The sequence below is a fragment of the Coregonus lavaretus genome (genome assembly GCF_964263955.1).
Source record: "Coregonus lavaretus genome assembly, chromosome: 18".
In the NCBI taxonomy this organism is placed as follows: Eukaryota; Metazoa; Chordata; class Actinopteri; order Salmoniformes; family Salmonidae; genus Coregonus; species Coregonus lavaretus.
Genome location: NC_140005.1, coordinates 42,480,758 through 42,498,993, shown reverse-complemented (window position 1 = coordinate 42,498,993; position 18,236 = coordinate 42,480,758). Strand labels below are relative to the sequence as shown.

At 43.1% G+C, this 18,236-nt stretch overlaps 1 protein-coding gene across 1 annotated transcript in view; it reads left to right on the top strand.

Moving 5' to 3' along the window:
* LOC311145660 (neurexin-3a-like) overlaps positions 1–18,236 on the top strand; it is a gene marked incomplete at both ends in the record, with an annotated part of 159,253 nt that overhangs the window by 89,341 nt on the left and 51,676 nt on the right. The window contains 3 exons of the mRNA XM_084181925.1: positions 9,418–9,711; positions 9,929–10,076; positions 11,285–11,668. Coding sequence (XP_084038051.1) covers positions 9,418–9,711; positions 9,929–10,076; positions 11,285–11,668 — 826 coding nt within the window. The remainder of the gene's footprint in view (positions 1–9,417; positions 9,712–9,928; positions 10,077–11,284; positions 11,669–18,236) is intronic.

Sequence of the window (18,236 nt, the reverse complement as noted above, 5' to 3'; positions counted from 1 at the left end):
TTTGATGTAGCATGTTTATTAGGTTATAGAGTTTGTCTATTGTTTCGGTAACACTTTACTTGACACCCAGCGTCATAACATGTTATGACACGGTCATAGCCATGTTATAATGTCATAACAGCTGACATAACTTGTCATAACCTGTCATAATATGGTCATAACACTGTCATGACCCATATATTTACACCTGTTGTGACATATATTGTGTTATTTTATGGCTGGTTATGACACCTACAAAAGAGTGTCAAAACCCACATTTATTCAAATGTATTTTTTAACTACTGTGGTAGGTTTTGTGCGTTTTGACACTCTTATGTAGGTGTCATAACCAGCCATAAAATAACTACCATGATATGTTTTGTGGGTTTTTACACTCTTATGTAGTTGTCATAACCAGTATACGCAGTATATGTCACAACAGGTCTAACTATATGTGTCATGACAGGTTATGACAAGTTATGTCAGCTGTTATGAAATATTATGACACGGTTATGACCGTGTCATAACATGTTATGACATTGGGTGTCAAGTAAAGTATTACCATTGTTTCATGTCTATACATCTTCATATCTGTGTATTTCATCGAGTTGTGAATTGGTAAGCTGCTGCTCATGCCTTATGTTGCTCCCACCTAGCTTCCATCTATGAGAAAGCTACATAATGTCTGCCTGTGTACAGCAGTGTACCATGAATGTGTCGGCATACAGAATTCTAGCGGGGGTGTTGCATTTTTCATGCTCCTGTCTCGTCTTTGTGTGTTTGTTCTCTGACCTGAACTAATCTCACAACAATTACATTTTACCTCTCTTTCAACTATCAACCACTGAAACTTTAAACAAGTTACAGTGAATGTGTCATGGCTCATATCAACTGAGGCTCATGAAGGAAAAAAGAGAGTTTTACATTTGATTGCACCAAATATCGCAGTGAGTTTGTGAGATAATGATGGTTCTGAATGAAAGTATAGATTACTATATGACATAGTACCATCCAGATTTAGCCTTAATGCCAAATCTGACCTCGACTTCACCTGTCAACACCACCGACTTTAAACAACTCACTGTTCTTATAGTGACTCTTACGGAGCAACTCAGGTCATGCTTTCTCACCACGGAGTTGTGAAGGTTTTCCAACAAAGCACATTCTCAGTGCATTGATGAATGGCTGAGGCCGAGGTGTTTTGGGATGAAATCCTGGCCGGTGGCAGTAACGTATGAGTGTATTAGGAAAGAGAAAATCAGGGTGGGGGGATGGAGAGATCGATAGAATTTCAGGTGCGGAGGGCAGCAGATAAAAACCTCGGAACCCAGGAGGAGATGAAGAGGTCTGTGGGCCTCATCTGAAGATCGATAATGGATCTATGCTGGCATATGGGACATTTTATTTCACTTTTTTATTGGAATATTTCTGTGGGATAAAACCTCCTTGAGATTAATCATCTTATTACCAGAGACAACAATAGTTATACCTTCATAGAGTCATTATAGCCAAAAGTTGGATTACATTCAAAGGCCCTGTTTCGTGATCTAACTACAATATCAATACTGTATAACAGGTCCTAGGGATGGAGAAAATTATATATTTTAAAGCAATGTCATGTTACTGTGTTCCTTCGGTCAGATTAATCTCCACATTGAACTGTGTATCGACAGATAAGTCAACCTAATATCCACCATACATGCACATCCCTCTGCATCCCACTGTCTTTCTATACAGTTAATAAACAGACACTATGGTTCTACCAACTCCTTAGTGAGAGAAACAGTCTGCCTCAGCAGTATTTTACTGTCAGCCCTGGTTAGGAAATGACTGTAGGGACGTTGTCATGTCTGACTGCTAATAAAAACATACCGGGCATTAACTTACAGCAGCACTTACATAACTTACACAAACTCCATTAGGATGTGAAGGCGTGAGCGGCACAACCACTTATCTTGTGTGTGTATGTGTGTGTTTGTGTGTGTGTGTGTGTGTTTACGAGCTATAGGAGCGGAGACAGAATGAGAGCAGCAGAGTAGCCACAGTAATCTGCTCTCTGTCCCTATACGTTCCTCTGGAATGGGGACTGAGGTAGGGCAACTAATTTGGACCAACTTAAAGCCTTTAAGCTAACATCATCACAAAATGGCCACTGTTTACAGTTGATGACACACAAACATGCACACTACTTAGGTACTAATTAGATAACCTAGTGGTTAAGAGCGTTGGGCCAGTAACCGAAAGGTCTCTGGCTCAAATCCCCGAGCCGAGTAGGTAAAAGGTCTGTCTATGTGCCTTTGAGCAAGGCAATTAACGCTAATTGCTCATGTAAGTCTCTCTGGATAAGAGTGTCTGCTAAATGACTAAAATGTTAAGACTGTTTCAGAGGCAGTGTTGTCTTATTTTAGTTCCTTGGGTGCTATATACAGTGGGGAAAAAAAGTATTTAGTCAGCCACCAATTGTGCAAGTTCTCCCACTTAAAAAGATGAGAGAGGCCTGTAATTTTCATCATAGGTACACGTCAACTATGACAGACAAAATGAGAAAAAAAAATCCAGAAAATCACATTGTAGGATTTTTAATGAATTTATTGGCATATGATGGTGGAAAATAAGTATTTGGTCAATAACAAAAGTTTCTCAATGCTTTGTTATATACCCTTTGTTGGCAATGACACAGGTCAAACGTTTTCTGTAAGTCTTCACAAGGTTTTCACACACTGTTGCTGGTATTTTGGCCCATTCATCCATGCAGATCTCCTCTAGAGCAGTGATGTTTTGGGGCTGTCGCTGGGCAACACAGACTTTCAACTCCCTCCAAAGATTTTCTATGGGGTTGAGATCTGGAGACTGGCTAGGCCACTCCAGGACCTTGAAATGCTTCTTACGAAGCCACTCCTTCGTTGCCCGGGCGGTGTGTTTGGGATCATTGTCATGCTGAAAGACCCAGCCACGTTTCATCTTCAATGCCCTTGCTGATGGAAGGAGGGTTTCACTCAAAATCTCACGATACATGGCCCCATTCATTCTTTCCTTTACACGGATCAGTCGTCCTGGTCCCTTTGCAGAAAAACAGCCCAAAAGCATGATGTTTCCAACCCCATGCTTCACAGTAGGTATGGTGTTCTTTGGATGCAACTCAGCATTCTTTGTCCTCCAAACATGACGAGTTGAGTTTTTACCAAAAAGTTATATTTTGGTTTCATCTGACCATATGACATTCTCCCAATCCTCTTCTGGATCATCCAAATGCACTTCAGGATTTGAGTCCCTGGCGGCGTAGTGTGTTACTGATGGTAGGCTTTGTTACTTTGGTCCCAGCTCTCTGCAGGTCATTCACTAGGTCCCCCCGTGTGGTTCTGGGATTTTTGCTCACCGTTCTTGTGATCATTTTGACCCCACTGGGTGAGATCTTGCGTGGAGTCCCAGATCGAGGGAGATTATCAGTGGTCTTTTATGTCTTCCATTTCCTAATAATTGCTCCCACAGTTGATTTCTTCAAACCAAGCTGCTTACCTATTGCAGATTCAGTCTTCCCAGCCTGGTGCAGGTCTACAATTTTGTTTTTGGTGTCCTTTGACAGCTCTTTGGTCTTGGCCATTGTGGAGTTTGGAGTGTGACTGTTTGAGGTTGTGGACAGGTGTGTTTTATACTGATAACAAGTTCAAACAGGTGCCATTAATACAGGTAACGAGTGGAGGACAGAGGAGCCTATTAAAGAAGAAGTTACAGGTCTGTGAGAGCCAGAAATCTTGCTTGTTTGTAGGTGACCAAATACTTATTTTCCACCATAATTTGCAAATAAATTCATTAAAAATCCTACAATGGGATTTTCTGGAAAAAAAATTCTCAACTTGTCTGTCATAGTTGACGTGTACCTATGATGAAAATTACAGGCCTCTCTCATCTTTTTAAGTGGGAGAACTTGCACAATTGGTGGCTGACTAAATACTTTTTTCCCCCACTGTAAATTACTTTAATTGTCAGTAAAAAAAAAATGTTTAGAACTACAGTGCATTCGGAAAGTATTCAGACCCCTTGACTTTTTCCACATTTTGTTATGTTACAGCCTTATTTTGAAATTTATTGAATAGTTTTTTCCCCTCATCAATCTACACACAATACCCAATAATGACAAAGCAAAAACAGGTTTTTAGAAATTTTTGCAAATGTATAAATAGTAAAAAACGGAAATATTACATTTACATAAGTATTGAGACCCTTTAATCAGTACTTTGTTGAAACACCTTTGCCAGCAATTACAGCCTCGAGTCTTCTTGGGTATGACGCTACAAGCTTGGAACACCTGAATTTGGGGACTTTCTCCCATTCTTCTCTGTAGATCCTCTCAAGCTCTGTCAGGTTGGATGGGGAGCGTCGCTGCACAGCTATTTTCAGGTCTCTCCAGAGATGTTTGATCGGGTTCAAGTCTGGGCTCTGGCTGGGCCACTCAAGGACATTCAGAGACTTGTCCCGAAGCCACTCCTGCGTTGTCTTGGCTGTGTGCTTAGGGTCATTGTCCTGTTGGAAGGTGAACCTTCACCCCAGTCTGAGGTCCTGAGCGCTCTGGAGCAGGTTTTCATCAAGGATCTCTCTGTACTTTGCTCCTTTCATCTTTGCCTCGATCCTGACTAGTCTCCCAGTCCCTGCCGGTGAAAAACATCCCCACAGCATGATGCTGCCACCACCATGCTTCACCTTAGGGATGGTGCCAGGTTTCCTCCAGACTTGACACTTGTCATTCAGGCCAAAGAGTTCAATCTTGGTTTCATCAGACCAGAGAATCTTGTTTCTCATGGTTTGAGAGTGCTTTAGGTGCCTTTTGGCAAACTCCAAGCAGGCTGTCATGTGTGTTTTACTGAGGAGTGGCTTCCGTCTGGCCACTCTACCATAAAAGCCTGATTGGTGTAGTGCTGCAGAGATGGTTGTTCTTCTGGAATGTTCTCCTATCTCCACAGAGATACTCTGGAGCTCTGTCAGAGTTACCATTGGGTTCTTGGTTACCTCCCTGACCAAGGCCCTTCTCCCCCGATTGCTCAGTTTGGCCGGGCGGCCAGCTCTAGGAAGAGTCTTGGTGGGTCCAAACTGCTTCCATTTAAGAATGGCTTGGTTTTTGCTTTGACATGCACTGTCAACTGTGGGACCTTATAAAGACAGATGTGTGCCTTTCCAAATCATGTCCAATCAATTGAATTGACCACAGGTGGACTACAATCAAGTTGTAGAAACATCTCAAGGATGATCAATGGAAACAGGATGCACCTGAGCTCAACTTTGAGTTTCATAGCAAAGGGTCTGAATACTTATGTAAATAAGGTATTTCTGTTTTAAATTTTTTATACATTTGGAAACATTTCTAAAAACCTGTTTTGACTTTGTCATTATGGGGTATTATGTGTAGATTGATGAGAAAAAAACATATATTTCATCAATTTTAGAATAAGGCTGTAACGTAACAAGATGTGGAAAAGGTCAAGGGGTCTGAATACTTTCCGAGTGCAGCTAGTTGCCGATACAGTGGGAGTTGCAGTGTAAAACTGTAACCCTGGGAGGATGGCATTTATGATCACTGGGATAAACCCTCTAGATTCCGGAAAGGATGGGAGCATTACACACACACACACACACACACACACACACACACACACACACACACACACACACACACACACACACACACACACAGAGCATAGGGATTTTTGACATCTCTTGGGCTCCTTTAGAGAGAGAGGAATAGGAAATACTATCTCCTGGTCGGTGGGTCGGGTGGTGGGACGTATCTCCTTCAGGCACTTGAGGGATGAGTTGATTTACTGTCAAATCTGCCGGATTATCAAAAGTTTCAAACAGACCCCAATCTACTCACAGAGAGCTGTATACACACACACCCAGAGAGAGAGAGAGGTTGTGTGTGTGTTTGTGAGCGTTTGTGTGTGTACAGTCGTGGTCAAAAGTTTTGAGAATGACACAAATATTAATTTTCACAGTCTGCTGCCTCAGTTTTTATGATGGCAATTTACACATACTACAGAATGTTATGAAGAGTGATCAGATGAATTGCAATTAATTGCAAAGTCCCTCTTTGCCATGAAAATTAACTTAATCTCCAGAAAACATTTCCACTGAATTTCAGCCCTGCCACAAAAGGACCAGCTGATCATGTCAGTTATTCTCTCGTTAACACACGTGAGAGTGTTGACGAGGACAAGGCTGGAGATCACTCTGTCATGCTGATTGAGTTAGAATAACAGACTGGAAGCTTTAAAAGGAGGGTGGTGCTTGAAATCATTGTTCTTCCTCTGTTAACCATGGTTACCTGCAAGGAAACATGTGCCGTCATCATTGCTTTGCACAAAAAGGGCTTCACAGGCAAGGATATTGCTGCTAGTAAGATTGCACCTAAATCAACCATTTATCGGATCATCAAGAACTTCAAGAACTTCAAGGACAGAGGTTCAATTGTTGTGAAAAAGGCTTCAGGGCGCCCAAGAAAGTCCAGCAAGCGCCAGGACCGTCTCCTAAAGTTTATTCAGCTGCGGGATCGGGGCACCACCAGTGCAGAGCTTGCTCAGGAATGGCAGCAGGCAGGTGTGAGTGCATCTGCACACACAGTGAGGTGAAGACTTTTGGAGGATGGCCTGGGGTCAAGAAAGGCAGCGTGGAAGCCACTTCTCTCCAGGAAAAACATCAGGGACAGACTGATACTCTGCAAAAGGTACAGGGATTGGACTGCTGAGGACTGGGGAAAGTAATTTTCTCTGATGAATCCCCTTTCCGATTGTTTGGGGCATCCGGAAAAAAGCTTGTCCGGAGAAGACAAGGTGAGCGCTACCATCAGTCCTGTGTCATGCCAACAGTAAAGCATCCTGAGACCATTCATGTGTAAGGTTGCTTCTCAGCCAAGGGAGTGGGCTCACTCACAATTTTGCCTAAGAACACAGCCATGAATAAAGAATGGTACCAACACATCCTCCGAGAGCAACTTCTCCCAACCATCCAAGAACAGTTTGGTGATGAACAATGCCTATTCCAGCATGATGGAGCACCTTGCCATAAGGCAAAAGTGATAACTAAGTGGCTCGGGGAACAAAACATCAACATTTTGGGTCCATGGCCGGGAAACTCCCCAGACCTTAATCCCATTGAGAACTTGTGGTCAATCATTTACATTACATTTGACATTTTAGTCATTTAGCAGACGCTCTTATCCAGAGCGACTTACAGTTAGTGAGTGCATACATATTTTTTTTATATATATATTTTTTCATACCCCCCATGGGAATCTAACCCACAACCCTGGCGTTGCAAACACCATGCTCTACCAACTGAGCTACATCCCTGGCGGCCATTCCCTCCCCTACCCTGGACGACGCTGGGCCAATTGTGCGCCGCCCCATGGGTCTCCCGGTCGCGGCCGGCTACGACAGAGCCTGGCCTCCTCAAGAGGCGGGTGGACAAACAAAACCCCACAAATTCTGACAAACTCCAAGCATTGATTATGCAAGAATGGGCTGCCATCAGTCAGGATGTGGCACAGAAGTTAATTGACAGCATGCCAAGGCGGATTGCAGAGGTCTTCAAATATTGACTCTTTGCATGAACTTAATGTAATTGTCAATAAAAGCCTTTGACACTTATGGAATGCTTGTAATTATACTTCAGTATACCATAGTAACATCTGACAAAAACATCTAAAAACACAGAAGCAGCAAACTTTGTGAAGACCAATACTTGTGTCATTCTCAAAACTTTTGACCACGACTGTATGTGTGCAAATGTGTGTACGCATGTTCGTACTTTGCTCCAAATAGGCTACCCAAGAAAGACAGAAGGGCTTCTGCCCAGAGAACCAAAAAAATGCTTCAATTTTCCACTTGAGCAGATTTCAATTTACACACACATCTCTCTCTGTCCTCTGGGTTATTGACAGCATTAAGACTGCTGTGATAAAAGATTGGCCACTTAGTGGGACTCAGACTTTGTTTTTCTCTGCTAAGGACACTCACTCACAGAATGGCGAGGGTGGCTATAGTGAACTGTCACTTTTGTCACTGGTGGGTGTACCTCTCCGATGAAGGATCTTATGCCCAAATAGGTTGGTTTTTAGTTGATGAAGAAACATTTTCCTATTTAATTTATATTTCTGGATATTTCTTAAGGAGGTGTGGTGCCTAGAATCATTGTGTTTATGTGTGGCAGACATACTGTGTGTAGGGCCAGAGCATTACAAAGCAGCCAAGGGCAGCCAGCTACTCTATCCCCTAGCCTTTAAAACAAAGAGTGTGTGTGTGTGTGTGTGTGTGTGTGTGTGTGTGTGTGTGTGTGTGTGTGTGTGTGTGTGTGTGTGTGTGTGCGCGCGCTCTCCTGCATGTGTGTGTGTGTCTGTGTGTGTGCGGGCGCTACTGTGTAGTTGTGTGTTTGTGCGCTCCTGTGCGTATGTGTGCGCGCTCCTGAATTCACATGTCTGTGTCTCCCACCCTTTTGTGGAGCCATTAGCATTGCTATCAGGAAGAGCAGACCCAGATGCATATGTCAGGCCACTGAGAGTCAATTACCTCAGCCAGAGACAGCCATTGTGTTTGTCTGTGTGCCCTGGCCTATTGGTATTTAAGACAGATATATTAATATAGCCGACTCACTGATCAACATGAACTTTACCTGGCACTTTATGGAGAGACGACACCACCCCGAAAGTCTGACATTAACAAATTGTTATCTTTGAGTGTTTTATTATACACTGAGTGTACAAAACATTAGGAACACCTTCCTAATATTGAGTTGCAGCCCCTTTTGCCCTCAGAACAGCCTCAATTCATCTGTGCATGGACTCTACAAGGTGTCGAAAGCGTTCCATAGGGATGCCCATGTTGACTCCAATGCTTCCCACAGTTGTGTCAAGTTGGCTGGATGTCCTTTGGGTGGTGGACCATTCTTGACACACACGGGAGACTGTTCAGCGAGAAAAACCCAGCAGCATTGCAGTTCTTGACACACTCAAACCGGTGCGCCTGGTACCTACTACCATACCCCGTTCAAAGGCACTTAAATATTTTGTCTTGCCCATTTACCCTCTGAACGCCACACATACACAATCCATGTCTCAAGGCTTAAAAATCCTTCTTTAACCTGTCTCCTCCCCTTCATCTACACTGATTGAAGTGGATTTAACAAGTGACATCAATAAGGGATCATAGCTTTCACCTGGATTCACCTGGTCAGTCTATTTCATGGAAAGAGTAAGTGTTCTTAATGTTTTGTACACTCAGTGTGTATTTGTTTAGATCTGTTAAAGATAGCAGTGGTATTTATTTACAGTGCAGGTGATGATGAAGACTGGATACAGAGGTTGAAGACAAAAAAGGTTTGCAGTAACTTACTTGACCATACCTTGAAAATGACCATAACTTCTGCCTCCCTTCTGACAATCTCTCCGTCCAGGTGGTCTACAAGAATAACGACATCCGTCTGGAGCTCTCCCGTCTGGCCCGCATCGTAGACCCTAAGATGAAGATCCAGGGGGACGTGGTGTTTAAGTGTGAGAACGTGGCCACCCTGGACCCTATCTCCTTCGAGACCCCCGAGGCCTTTATCAGCCTGCCCAAGTGGAACACCAAGAGGATGGGCTCCATCTCCTTTGATTTCAGGACCTCGGAACCCAACGGACTCATCTTATTCACCCACGGCAAGCCCCAGGAACGCAAGGAGGCCCAACGCAGCCAGAAGAACACCAAGGTAAGCCAATGAATGATGAATGGATCAAACAAACAATTCACCTTAGCCTTTAGGCAAAGCTGTGTCTAAACTTGTAAAGAATCCATTCAATAGTGTAATAAGAAACCAAAGATCTGTATTCAAGGATTTTGTAAAGTCTTGGATTTATATATCCTGTTTTGTAAAGATATCTGTTGTACCCCTATGATGAACTGAACACCTTGACGATCTCCCTTAGGTCGACTTCTTTGCAGTGGAGCTGCTGGATGGCAGTCTATACCTACTGTTAGACATGGGCTCTGGGACCATCAAGGTCAAAGCCACCCAGAACAAGGTCAATGACGGGGCCTGGTACCACGTAGACATACAGAGGGATGGACGCTCAGGTGAGTCCTCTTACCTAATACCCTGTTCCTGCTGCCCCACTCTCTACTTCCCTATCCCCATCTCTCTATCACTCCCTTCTCTCGCTCTCTCTCCTTCCCCTTTCTCTCCATCTTCAGGACCCTTTATCTATCACTCTTGCCCTTGAGTGTGTGTGTGTGTGTGTGTGAGTGAGTGTCTGTGTGTGTGTGTGTGTGTGTTGTTGTATCGATGTGAGTGCAGCGTATCACTCTCTGCCCAGTGCTGGGCCTGTGGGGGTCTCAGAGTGCAGACAGCCTGTTAGACAATGCTGGGATGGCATGGCCAGGTGACTCACTGCAGCACATATTACTGCTACTGATATACCACTGCCGCCATACACACATTGGCATACACACACTCACACACACACACATGGGTGCACACATACACACACATGGGCGTACACATAGACGAACACAGAAGCACGTTTACACACTGTTCAAGCGCACTCTGGATCTGAGTGAAGGACACACAGAGAGGCCACAGACACACTCTGCTGCTTGGCTTGAGACATAAACAGAGATAAGCCTGTCATACAGAAGTGTCTGCGCTGTAACTGTCTCAATGTTCTCTCTCTCTTGTTCTATCCCTCTCTCCCTCTCTCTGAGGGATACTTACAATCACAAATCTCATATATCTTCTCTAAGCTGTGAGACTCTATTTGAGTGAGAGCATCAGGAAACCCTGTGCCCTCTATCGATCCCTTATACAGACAATGGCTTACCAATACGTTATGCTATACTCAATATCTTCAAGGCTGTCAGCCTTCAAAACTCTACCATCATTGTAGATGAGTGTGGAAAAGTAAAGCTACGCTGGCCTAGTAAAGTACAATTTTTGAATATATTTATTGAGCACACAGATTCCAATTGGGCCCACATAGGCTAGAGCAGGGGTATTCAACTCTGACCCTACGAGGTCCGGAGCCTGCTGGTTTTCTCTTCTACCTGATCATTAATTGCACCCACCTGGTGTACCAGGTCTAAATCAGTCCTTGATGAGAGGGGAACAATGGAAAAAAAGCAGTGGAACTGGCTTCGAGGTCCAGATTTGTGTTTGAGGGTGCTAGTTTGGAAATCCCTGTCCTACAGTGCAAGGGAGTACTGTCTTATCTAACAATGGTAGAGATACAATGTAAAAATGTTTGATTTAATAATGTGGTTTTAAACCATCTCCTCTCCCTCTCCAGGCACCATCTCAGTCAACAGCCGGCGCACCCCGTTCACAGCCAGCGGTGAGAGTGAGATCCTGGACCTGGAAGGAGACATGTACCTTGGGGGTCTACCCTCGGACCGTGCCAACCTCATCCTGCCCACCGAGCTGTGGACCGCCATGCTCAACTACGGCTACGTGGGCTGCGTGCGCGACCTCTTCATCGACGGGCGCAGCAAGGACATCCGGCAGATCGCTGAGGCCCAGAACGGGGCGGGCATCAAGCCGTCGTGCAACAAGGTGGTGGGGAAACAGTGCGAGAGCTACCCATGTAAGAACAGAGGCGTCTGTAAGGAGGGATGGAACCGGTTTATCTGTGATTGTACCGGCACGGGGTACTGGTCACGCACCTGCGAGAGAGGTAGGTGGAAGCGATTGGTTTGTGTGTTTTGCATGCATGCTTGTGTGTGTGTGTTCCAACTGTGTACAGTGCATTCGGAAAGTATTCAGACCCCTTTACTTTTTCCACACTTATTCTAAAATGGATTAAATAGTTTTTCCCCCCACATCAATCTACACACAATACCCCATAATGACAATGCAAAAACAGGTTTTTAGAAATTTGTGCAAATGTATAAAAAAACAAACAGGAAATAACACATTTACATAAGTATTCAGACCGTTTACTCAGTACTTTGTTGAAGCACCTTTTGCAGCAATTACAGCCTCGAGTCTTCTTGGGTATGACGCTACAGGCTTGGCACACCTGTATTTGCGGAGTTTCTCCCATTCTTCTCTGCTGATCCTCTCAAGCTCTGTCAGGTTGGATGGGGAGCGTCACTGCACAGCTATTTTCAGGTCTCTCCAGAGATGTTCGATCGGGTTCAAGTCCGGGCTCTTGCTGGGCCACTCAAGGACATTTAGAGACTTGCGTTGTCTTGGCTGTGTGCTTAGTGTCGTTGTCCTGTTGGAAGGTGAACCTTTGCCCCAGTCTGAGGTCCTGAGTGCTCTGGAGCAGGTTTTTAACAAGGATCTCTCTGTACGTTGCTACGTTCATCTTTCCCTCAATCCTGACTAGTCTCCCAGTCCCTGCCGCTGAAAAACATCCCCACAGCATGATGCTGCAACTACCATGCTTCACCATAGGGATGGTGCCAGGTTTCCTCCAGACGTGACGCTTGGCATTCAGGCCAAAGAGTTCAATCTTGGTTTCATCAGACCAGAGAATCTTCTTTCTCATGGTCTAAGAGTACTTTAGGTGCTTTTTGGCAAACTCCAAACGGGCTGTCATGTGCCTTTTACTGAGGAGTGGCTTCCGTCTGGCCACTCTACCGTAAAGGCCTGATTGGTGGATTGCTGCAGAGATGGTTGTCCTTCTGGAAGGTTCTCCCATCTCTACAGAGGATCTCTGGAGCTCTGTCAGAGTGACCATCGGGTTCTTGGTCACCTCCCTGACCAAGGCCTTCTCCCCCGATTGGTCAGTTTGGCTGGGCGGCCAGCTCTAGGAAGAGTCTTTTTTTATTTAATTTAATTTTCGTATTTATTTAAATTTATATAAAAAAAAAATAATAATCTGCTTTAATATTGCAGATAGATTGTTACTTCCATCGATGTAATTGTCTGCATCACTTTCAATTCCACATTTGTTTTTTTCCCCCTCAAATATATATACAGTGGGGAACAAAAGTATTTAGTCAGCCACCAATTGTGCAAGTTCTCCCACTTAAAAAGATGAGAGAGGCCTGTAATTTTCATCATAGGTACACGTCAACTATGACAGACAAAATGAGAAAAAAAAATCCAGAAAATCACATTGTAGGATTTTTTATGAATTTATTTGCAAATTATGGTGGAAAATAAGTATTTGGTCACCTACAAACAAGCAAGATATCTGGCTCTCACAGACCTGTAACTTCTTCTTTAAGAGGCTCCTCTGTCCTCCACTCGTTACCTGTATTAATGGCACCTGTTTGAACTTGTTATCAGTATAAAAGACACCTGTCCACAACCTCAAACAGTCACACTCCAAACTCCACTATGGCCAAGACCAAAGAGCTGTCAAAGGACACCAGAAACAAAATTGTAGACCTGCACCAGGCTGGGAAGACTGAATCTGCAATAGGTAAGCAGCTTGGTTTGAAGAAATCAACTGTGGGAGCAATTATTAGGAAATGGAAGACATACAAGACCACTGATAATCTCCCTCGATCTGGGGCTCCACGCAAGATCTCACCCTGTGGGGTCAAAATGATCACAAGAACGGTGAGCAAAAATCCCAGAACCACACGGGGCGACCTAGTGAATGACCTGCAGAGAGCTGGGACCAAAGTAACAAAGCCTACCATCAGTAACACACTACGCCGCCAGGGACTCAAATCCTGCAGTGCCAGACGTGTCCCCCTGCTTAAGCCAGTACATGTCCAGGCCCGTCTGAAGTTTGCTAGAGTGCATTTGGATGATCCAGAAGAGGATTGGGAGAATGTCATATGGTCAGATGAAACCAAAATATAACTTTTTGGTAAAAACTCAACTCGTCGTGTTTGGAGGACAAAGAATGCTGAGTTGCATCCAAAGAACACCATACCTACTGTGAAGCATGGGTGTGGAAACATCATGCTTTGGGGCTGTTTTTCTGCAAAGGGACCTGGACGACTGATCCGTGTAAAGGAAAGAATGAATGGGGCCATGTATCGTGAGATTTTGAGTGAAAACCTCCTTCCATCAGCAAGGGCATTGAAGATGAAACGTGGCTGGGTCTTTCAGCATGACAATGATCCCAAACACACCGCCCGGGCAACGAAGGAGTGGCTTCGTAAGAAGCATTTCAAGGTCCTGGAGTGGCCTAGCCAGTCTCCAGATCTCAACCCCATAGAAAATCTTTGGAGGGAGTTGAAAGTCTGTGTTGCCCAGCGACAGCACCAAAACACCACTGCTCTAGAGGAGATCTGCATGGAGGAATGGGCCAAAATACCAGCAACAGTGTGTGAAAACCTTGTGAAGACTTACAGAAAACATTTGACCTGTGTCATTGCCAACAAAGGGTATATAACAAAGTATTGAGAAACTTTTGTTATTGACCAAATACTTATTTTCCACCATAATTTGCAAATAAATTCATTAAAAATCCTACAATGTGATTTTCTGGAGAAAAAAAATCTCATTTTGTCTGTCATAGTTGACGTGTACCTATGATGAAAATTACAGGCCTCTCTCATCTTTTTAAGTGGGAGAACTTGCACAATTGGTGGCTGACTAAATACTTTTTTCCCCCACTGTATATATACATACATACACATACATATACACATACATACATATAAATACATATCCTTTAAAAAATATATTTCCCTTTATTACTTTCCAACCCCAACACCCCTTCCCTAATTTGTGTAAACTAGTGAACAACAATGCTTAGGCCTCTATTCCAGCTTATACATACTATATACATTTTATGGACACAGTCAATTTTACAATAATTCTATTGTATTTTTATTTTTTTTGAACTTCCTCTACCCTCAACCTCTCCGATCATTTTCATGATGTCCATCCGGTTTGCTTCTATATGTCATATCTTTCAAACTCTGCTCTTTCACAAAAGCTGTCAACCTATAACATATATACTTATTATGGACACAGTATGCTTTACATTAGTTATCTTGGTGTTATTAGTTTTTGTTGTTATTTGTCCCATCCTTCAACTCCATTCAACACTACCCATCTGTCTCTTAACACCATCCATATTGGATTTCTATTTGCCATATATTTTTCAACTGTACTGTGATGTTTTACAAAAGTTATGAACCCTTTTATTCTCATTGTTTATACAGATTGTAAATTGAAAATATAAATTTTTTGCTAAAAGTATTATTATATTATTGATCGATTGACTCTGACTTTTCAGATCACCCAGTAGTGCTATCTGCAGGGTTAGCTCCAGGTAAATATTGCAATCCTTTAGCCATTCCTAGACCTGTATCCAAAAACAAGCTACAAATGGACAGTACCAAAACTCTCTCTTCGCAGCAAAATCTGCAGAGGTGGGAAGATTGTATCCCCCATATAAATAACATTCTATTGGTAGCAAGAATTTTGAATAATAATTTAAATTGAACAATTCTACATTTTGAATCCGGCGTCGTTTTGCACTATGCCATCGAATCGGTACGTCAAAAATCTCTTCCCAACTATTTTGCAATCTATATGGGACGGCTGTCAATCCTTTCGTCCTTAAATGAAACTGGTATACTTTTTTATTTATCACAATTTTCTTTAACCAATTATGTTCTTTAATGCAGGGCCGACAGACAAGTTCCTTACTTTTACCCCCTTCCACTTTCCTCTTCCATTTTTGCGGTAATGCTGCAATTATTTGGTTGTAATTTTGGGTAGAGTCTAGGAAGAATCTTGGTGGTTCCAAACTTCTTCCATTTAAGAATGATGGAGGCTCCTGTGTTCTTGGGGACCTTCATTGCTGCAGAATTTTTTTGGTACCCTTCCCCAGATTTGTGCCTTGACACAATCCTGTCTCGGAGCTCTAGGGACAATTCCTTCGACCTCATGGCTTGGTTTTTGCTCTGACATGCACTTTCAACTGTGTGATCTTCTATCGACAGGTGTTTGCCTTTCCATATCATGTCCAATCAATAGAATTTACCACAGGTGGACTCCAATCAAGTTGTAGAAACATCTCAAGGATGATCAATGGAAACAGGATGCACCTGAGCTCAAGTTCGAGTCTCATAGCAATGGGTTAGAATAGTTATGTAAATAAGATATTTCCGTTTTTTATCTTTAATACATGTGCAAAAATGTCTAAAAACCTGTTTTGCTCTGTCATTATGGGGTATTGTGTGTAGATTGATGAGATTTTATATTTATTTAATCCATTTTAGAAGACTGTTATGTAACAAAATGTGGAAAAAGGGAAGGGGTCTGAATACTTTACGAATGCACTGTATGTGCGTGTGTGTTTTGCATGTATTGTTGTATGGATTTGATTTGCATTTACGTCATTTAGCAGACTCTCTTAACCAGAGCGACTTACAGGAGCAAATAGGGTTAAGTGCCTTGCTCAAGGGCACATCGACAGATTTTTCACTTAGTCTGCTCAGGGATTAGAACCAGCAACCTTTTGGTTAGTGGCCCAACGCTCTTAATCGCTAGGGTGCCTCTGCTGCCCAGAGGTTAAGAACTCACTGGTCCTTGTTGACTGCGTTTACTGTTTTCTTCCTGTGAAATGGTTTATTAAAACATTAGTGGACCTTTGGCCATGCTCCGCGTGTCAGAGGGAGGTTAAGGCTCTAGAGGAGGTTGTGGTGAATGCTTTATTGTTGACACTGTTGAAAGATTAATGTGGTTTTTGCCCTTTTCTTGTGAACTTTACTCTGCCCAAGGCAACCCAGCGTTAAAGTTTTATGACCAGTTTCCAAATTGCATCGCTTGTTTTCAAAGTGTTCAAAGAAAACAGTACTTTTAAATTATTTTCCCCGTTTTCTTATTTTTTTTTTTTGTCAGGACTTGAGAGTGTTACATGTGACCCTATCACACAATCACAGCCAGAGGATATACAGTACAAACCCATTACAGAAGATGATATACCACAGTAATACACTATTCTGTAAACCTACTGCTTATGAATGGAAACACATACTTATCAATCCCCTCCATCCCTCCCTCCCTCCCTCCTTTTATCTCCCTCCGTTACAGACACATACTGTAAATCAGGCCATCTTTGGCTCTATTCTTAGGGTCAACCCGCCAAAGACCTGCACTTGTGAGGGAAAACACTTATTGAAAACACCAGCGAAAGGGTGTGAATTACAGCTGTGTGACCATAACGATATCTATTATGGAATCTATTCATCTAATGTGGGAGATAAAAGGTTCCAGAGTCTGTGGAACTGCCTGTTTACAAGGTCACCTGAATAAGACACCTCTGAAAACACACAGGATCAGTAGGTTTCTTTTAACATGTGCTCGTCTTGCAGTATCAGTAGAATAGATCAGTGAAATGTATTTAATATGAACCTGTTCTGCATGACCAACATCGAGAAATGAGAGGAGATGTCTAATGAAGGATTACTGTGCTAGGGGTATTTCTTTTAGCCCTTAGGTTACGCAATCTTGTGCAATATAAGCTGTTTTGAAGTATATCATTGGAATCAGCTATGCTGACGTAATGTTTTGGTATGAAACAGAGTACTCTGGTAATAAAGTTGAAGACGAGAGCATTTGGCTTGACTAATTCGATTAGAACAGAATGCAAGACATGAAAGTACGTTCCTCCACTTCGATTATCATTCTTGTGCGTGTGTTAGTGTGTCTGTGTGTGCATGCGTGCACGTGTGTGTGTGTGTATGAGATATCAGTGTGTGTGTTCAGTGTGTGTGTTCAGTGTTGATGTTATGAGTGATTATGGGTAGGCAGAGCCCAGGCAGGCGATAGCAGTGCTAGAGCTATATGTCACAGCCGGCTGGCTACAGCCCTGGAGTTAATGGCTGTTGACTCAGGCACTGTAAAGGTCACCTAACCCAGGCCTTGGGAGAGAGAGGCCACGGCCAGGACCCCATGGCTCCACAACAACATCACAGTGCCATGCACACAGCCAAACATACACACACACACACACACACACACACGGACACACGCACGCACGCACATACACACACACTCTTCTCTCCCAGTTTGTCAGATAGAGATAGTGATGTATGTTATTACTCATGCATGGAGAAGTCCTGGGGTTAGAGAAAAGTATCCTATTTCAACGGGTTTCAAAAGATTCCAGGAGATTTCGTATGGATTGATCAAAAGCATGGCTGAAAACCAATTAATGCATTTTACAAATTATTCCAGACGCTTTTACCATATCTAATAATGGCTTGGAGATAACATCTCTATCCAGCTCCGTTCCACTATTCATCCTCCAGTTTCAGTTTAATCTCATTTTGACTTTGGAGGAAAACTTTGTGTGTGTGAGAGAGAGAGAGAGA